Below are 1,080 nucleotides of genomic sequence, written 5' to 3' on the forward strand. Positions count from 1 at the left end.
TTTTGGGGGGGGGTATTTTGATAGGGTAAAAACCGGTAAATCATGCTGGTCGAATGTCGTAAAAGTGAGTAGAGACGAAAAAGTTAGGTTGACGTCCATAATTGCTAGTCAGTGTGACATGGCCTTTTCTTTACGGGCAGGGAAAATAGTCCTAATAAATGGTAGGGGGATAGAGGGAGGGGGGTCAGTCCTTCAGAACTTCTAAGAGTTTCATTGTTAATGGTATATTCGTAGTGCAGAATCAAATAAAATAACAAACAAGCGACAAACATAACAGATAAACCAATCAAACCAAATGAACGAGAACCACAGATCATAACTGTATTTAGCTCTAAGTACTAGAGTAATATTCAAGTATCATTCTAAAAGAGTTGCCGATTTGCTGTTCCCAAGAGGATTTAATTGTGATTTATTATGATATAAAAGACTACATTGTGTTTGACAATATTGCGGATCATTTACAAACAACGATATCACCGCGCGCGTGCGCACACACACACTCATACACACATAAAAAAGCAAAAATAATTAAGCCCATTGCTCCCCAAACCGTCACGGAATGAGACCTCGGTTTTCGTCCCATGTGCCTAAGTTGGTCAGATTTACTGTCATCGACCGCTAACCGCCCTAAGCCTCCTCGATACCGGCCTCTCCAGGGATTTTTTTTTATCTTCTTCCGGCTTCTCCTTGCTCTTCCACTCGTTATCAGGAGAGAGAGAGAGAAGATAAAGGGTGAGGAGTTGCTCAACTCTCATGTGGCTTCTATTCTGCATCCGTGTTGTATTGTTGTATTGTTGCTGTCATTATTATATTTTTCTTTTTTTCTATTTTCCTCCTCAGGCTTGCACAACAAGCTGTCTGACCGCGTCACTTCCGCTTCCCTTCTCCACATTCCTGCGGACATGCGCACGGTGACCAAACCAGGAGCAAACACGGCTGCAGACGGAACACTTCCCGATGAGATGACCGAGGAACCTCGCTGTCTGAGAGGTGCTCAACATGAACGTCTACCGGGATGTCCACATTCGCTGCGGTACCGCTCTACTACCCACCACCCAACTTTTTCAACCTCCAGCAACC

The 1,080-nt window shown here is 44.1% G+C and overlaps 1 protein-coding gene across 1 annotated transcript in view; it reads left to right on the plus strand.

The window, feature by feature from the left end:
- Window positions 1-1,074, plus strand: part of LOC101860564 — an 8,395-nt gene extending 7,321 nt beyond the window's left edge. The window contains exon 2 of the mRNA XM_005096737.3: window positions 841-1,074. Within this exon, the coding sequence (XP_005096794.1) occupies window positions 841-862 (22 nt within the window). The 3' untranslated portion in view covers window positions 863-1,074. The remainder of the gene's footprint in view (window positions 1-840) is intronic.
- The last annotated feature ends 6 nt before the right edge of the window (window positions 1,075-1,080 follow it).

The sequence above is a fragment of the Aplysia californica genome, unplaced genomic scaffold (genome assembly GCF_000002075.1).
Source record: "Aplysia californica isolate F4 #8 unplaced genomic scaffold, AplCal3.0 scaffold00136, whole genome shotgun sequence".
In the NCBI taxonomy this organism is placed as follows: domain Eukaryota; kingdom Metazoa; phylum Mollusca; class Gastropoda; order Aplysiida; family Aplysiidae; genus Aplysia; species Aplysia californica.